General features: G+C 38.1%; 1 protein-coding gene across 1 annotated transcript; it reads left to right on the top strand.

The window, feature by feature from the left end:
- Window positions 1-18: 18 nt before the first annotated feature.
- Window positions 19-4,117, top strand: LOC137638198 (uncharacterized). Its single transcript, XM_068370279.1, has 2 exons — window positions 19-3,845; window positions 3,982-4,117. The coding sequence occupies exon 1, from the start codon at window positions 886-888 to the stop codon at window positions 2,701-2,703; it is 1,818 nt and encodes a 605-aa protein (XP_068226380.1). The 5' UTR covers window positions 19-885; the 3' UTR covers window positions 2,704-3,845; window positions 3,982-4,117.
- Window positions 4,118-5,006: the final 889 nt, after the last annotated feature.

Genomic DNA, 5,006 nt, shown 5'->3' with positions numbered 1-5,006 from the left:
TGTTTATCTTTGCTTGTAGTGATTGTGAATGATAGGAACAATTTATTATTTATCTTTGATTATAGTGCGATAGTTCAGTTAGTTAGGAGTGTTCATAAGTGTTTTTCTTTTTTATTTTGGCAGGCCGTGATTCCTCCTTTGGAGAGACTCAAGTTTTGAAAGTGGATTATTGTTGATGACCAGGCCTGTAATAAAGGATTGCATTTAGACTTCGCTATTTGATTGCTCAACTGTTGATGACCCGGCCTGTATACGATTTTTTTTTTGGACTGTTTTTGGATTTCTGAACGGATGATGACTTGGCCTTTGAATTAGGATTGCTGATGATGATGATGATGAATATGATGGTGATGATAACAATGACCCCAATCAGGGAAGTAGTGTGTACAAATTGCCACCCAGTGGAATAGTTGACCACCAAGTGGTGATACTGGTAGTTTGCCATAAAAGACAGTTTGGCTTGTGTTGAGGACAGTGTCATTGTCCTATAAAATAATATATACATATTGGTTGTGGTTTATTTAATTTTAAGTTTGTTAGGGTTTTTTTTGGTGTTTTGGTTTTTGCATATTTAATATTAAGTTTGATCAGTTTTAAGTATTTCGAATGTGGATGCTTTTGGTGTTGATTATTTTAGTTTGTAAGGTAATATAGCTTTAAGGTTATGTTTTGTTTCAATTTTCCTTCTATCGAAGAGTCCGGTTGATAAAGTAAGGGGAAAGTTTGTGTTGTGGGACAATTGTCAGTTAGAGTGATTCAAGGGTGTGGGGGTTGTTTTGCAACATCCCGCCACATTATTTTGGCGCCCGAACAGGGACTGCCGAGGTGGGATAGGAAGCCGGACTGTTGGACGAAGGACGGAATTAGGATTAAGGTTGAAGAAAAATGGAAGGTAAATACAAGGCTTTGGAGGAGGAATTGCGGCATTATAAAGAACGGGAGCAGATGTTGATAGTTGAGAAAGAGAGGTTGCTAGGAGAGAATGAGAGGTTGAACTGGGAGAATGAGGCGATGCAGAAGGAGCTTGGGGAGTTGAAGGGAACTGTAGAGAGAGTGGAAGAATGTGTTAAGATGAGGATGAAAGAGAATGAGGAACGAACGGAGAAACGATTGGAAGCTATGATGGGGCAAGTCATGGGGATGATGAAAACTTTAATGGGTGAAGGTGCAGTCGGAGGAGTGTCCTCAGCTTCGGGTAATGGGTTGATAGTGGATGAGAAGGCTAAGGTTAGTGATAATGGGAAAGGAAGTGATAGTGATAGTAATAGTAATAGTGATAGTGAGATTGAAGATAAGGGAATAAGGCATAGGAAGGATGAACAGAAATGTGATAGGAATCATGAGAAGAAAGGTAAAAGTGATGTGAAGAAAGAGAAGAAAAAGTATCAGGCTGATAGCAAGGACGATTGTGAATGGGTGAAAGTGGCGAGTAAGAAAAGGGCTAGGAAGAGTATGATCAAGGATAGGAGTATGACTGTGGAATTAGATTCCTTATATTCTAGCGAGGAAGTAGGAAACAAGAAGGAAGGTAGCAATGATGATAGCAGTGAGAATGAACGTGATGTGTGTAAGACTGTGTTTATGAGAGAGGTACCTTGGTGTGAAAGGTTCAATGAGCATAGTAGTAGGGATGTATACGAGTTTTTCAAGGAGTATGAGAGGTATTGTCAGGATAAGTATGGTGATAGTAAAAGAGTTTGGGCTAGGGAGTTAGGAGAATATTTGACTGGGTATTTGTTGACGATGTATGGAGTGATAATGAGTGTAGGTGACGTTGATTATGAAAGTGTGAAAAAGAGAATAATTGAGCAGGTAAAACGTATGAAAGGGAGTGTTAAGTATAAGCGTAAGAATGATTTTGATGAAGCACGGATGAATGCAGGAGAAGCGATATCGATGTATGTATGTAGGTTGGAAACTTTAGCTAGGAAGAAGTATGGGGATGAAGGTATAAATGAGAATAAGGAGTTAATGAGGAAGTTTTTGGCAACAGTACCTGAGAATGTGTGTGAATTCATTAATTTGAAACGCAAAGAGAAAATGAGGTGGACGCAAGAGAGATTGACATGGGATGATATACTAGAGATAGTTGAGGATTATGAGTTAGATAGGTGCATGAAAGAAAGTAAATCTGTGAGTGTAAGAACTGGAATGGAAGAAAGTGTAATAGAATTTGGTAGTTATAAGGATGCAATTTTGAGAGGACCAATGAGGGTAGCTGATAATGTAGTAGATAGGAGTGTTAGGGCAAGTAATGTGGGAATACCTGTAAGGACAAATGAAGGATTTAGGCAGGGTAATTGGCGCAATAGGGATAGGAGTGTGAGTGCACATCGAGGTATGTCAGATAGCCGTGTCCGTGATGAAAAGTGTTATAGGTGTGGGAAAGTAGGTCATAAGAAGAATGAATGTAGATGGGCTCTAGGTGCTTGTTTTGGATGTGGTGAGGTAGGGCATAGAATTAGTGAGTGCAAGAAAGAGAAAGAGGTTAAGTGTTTTCAGTGTGGTATGACTGGGCACATAGCGAGTGGATGTCGTAGTAATCATTTGAATGTAATTTGTGGTAATTGTGGTAAGGATGGTCATTATGCTAGAATGTGCAAGGAGCTGCGGAGTAAGTGTACTGAATGTGGTGCAGATGGGCATGTAGCTAGAGTATGTAGGAAGAAGGGATTAAGTCAGCCAGGATGTTCGGGAAACTAGAGTGTAAGAGGGTTCAGCTGGGTGAGTCCTCCTGTGTGTGTGGAAGGAATAGGATCAATGTTTGTGAGAATGGGATGAATAATTGGTTAGAAATGAGCAAGTATGAATCTAGTATGCATGAGAAGTTAGGGCTGGAAAATAAACAATTAGTGTTAGTTGAATATAGGAAAAAGAGGCGTTTGAAAGTTTTAAGTGAGGAGAAAGTACAAGGGAAATTTATAAGTAAAAGTGAGAACAGAAATAAGTATGACAAGGGTGTAAATGTGCAAGTATGTATGGAAGATAAATGTGTTAATACAGATGAATCATGGCTGAGTATGAATGATACCTATAGCGTGTGTGGCTTTTCCTTAGGTGATGTAAAAGAAAGGATGACGAATGCGAGAGTGAGAGATAGGAGAATGATTAGTAGTATGAATGAATCTTTTGCTTAAGTTGAGAATGTTTTTGATGAAATGGATGAACTGTTTACAGAAATGAGTGTAATTTTAGGGCCAGATGAGAACGAGGTAGATATGATTGTACATGATATATTAGATGATAGGGATTTAGATAGGAATAGTGTTAATGTAGCGAATGATGGTGATAAGGAAGAAGTGAATGAGAGAGTATATGGGGGCCAAGTTACTCGGAGTAGAGGTCCCGTTCCCGACTGCGACTGGGTTATGGAAAAAATAATGTAAGTGTTGTGTGAGAAGGATTTGGCAAAGTAAGGGGGGAGGAATGTGGAGGATTTATTTTTATTTTATTTTAATTTTTGTTTTTTGCCAAATCCAGAGAGAGAGAGAGAGAGAGAGAGAGAGAGAGAGAGAGAGAGAGAGAGAGAGAGAGAGAGAATTTCATTTGCTTTAGTTTTGCTAGATCGCGCGAGAGTGTGTGTTTGTGTGTGTGTATGTGTGTTTGTGTTTGTGTGTCCGCGGTGCGCGCCGAAGAACAAGTGGTATTTAGCGAATGATTGTTTGTAGTGGGAAAGACTGTTGGTACAAATGAGATTGTTTGTTTATGTTTTTAGTTAGGTTACGACAGTGGTGAATGTTTCGGAGCGAATGCTTTTTTTATTTGACTGCAGCTTAAGGCAGTTGTGTGAACGCTGGATTATATATATTTTTCGACCAGCGTGGAAGTGTTTTTTTATTTTCTGAGTAAGTACAGTTTTGTTTATCTTTGCTTGTAGTGATTGTGAATGATAGGAACAATTTATTATTTATCTTTGATTATAGTGCGATAGTTCAGTTAGTTAGGAGTGTTCATAAGTGTTTTTCTTTTTTATTTTGGCAGGCCGTGATTCCTCCTTTGGAGAGACTCAAGTTTTGAAAGTGGATTATTGTTGATGACCAGGCCTGTAATAAAGGATTGCATTTAGACTTCGCTATTTGATTGCTCAACTGTTGATGACCCGGCCTGTATACGATTTTTTTTTTGGACTGTTTTTGGATTTCTGAACGGATGATGACTTGGCCTTTGAATTAGGATTGCTGATGATGATGATGATGAATATGATGATGATGATAACAATGACCCCAATCAGGGAAGTAGTGTGTGCAAATTGCCACCCAGTGGAATAGTTGACCACCAAGTGGTGATACTGGTAGTTTGCCATAAAAGACAGTTTGGCTTGTGTTGAGGACAGTGTCATTGTCCTATAAAATAATATATACATATTGGTTGTGGTTTATTTAATTTTAAGTTTGTTAGGGTTTTTTTTTGGTGTTTTGGTTTTTGCATATTTAATATTAAGTTTGATCAGTTTTAAGTATTTCGAATGTGGATGCTTTTGGTGTTGATTATTTTAGTTTGTAAGGTAATATAGCTTTAAGGTTATGTTTTGTTTCAATTTTCCTTCTGTCGAAGAGTCCGGTTGATAAAGTAAGGGGAAAGTTTGTGTTGTGGGACAATTGTCAGTTAGAGTGATTCAAGGGTGTGGGGGTTGTTTTGCAACATCCCGCCACAATATTCAAATGAACATAATAATGACTCGGTGCCGATATTTAGTAAAGTTCGAGATCTAGGTGTATTTTTTGACTGTAACCTGTCTCTAAATGCTCAAATAAATAATGTAATAAAAACTGCTGGTTATCATTTAAGAAATATGCCGTTTTTAAAAATGTACCTGGGCGAAAATTCTGTAAAGAAGCTTGTGATAAACACTGTTATTACCAGGATTGACTACTGCAACTCTATCTATTACAATTTACCATAAGTGCAACTTAAGAAATTACAAAACCTAATAAGCAGAGGAGCAAAACTGATAAAAGGTGTCCCGCCTAGAAAAAGGATCACCCCTATACTAATCGATTTACACT

This window comes from Palaemon carinicauda, chromosome 3 (assembly GCF_036898095.1).
Source record: "Palaemon carinicauda isolate YSFRI2023 chromosome 3, ASM3689809v2, whole genome shotgun sequence".
Taxonomy (NCBI): Eukaryota; Metazoa; Arthropoda; class Malacostraca; order Decapoda; family Palaemonidae; genus Palaemon; species Palaemon carinicauda.
The sequence above is the reverse complement of the archived record's forward strand: the minus strand, read 5'-3'. Positions and strand labels throughout refer to the sequence as shown.

Bases quoted from the DNA above. Each gene is read 5' to 3' on its own strand.
- LOC137638198 (XM_068370279.1), top strand. From the start codon at position 886: ATGGAAGGTAAATACAAGGCTTTGGAGGAGGAATTGCGGCATTATAAA.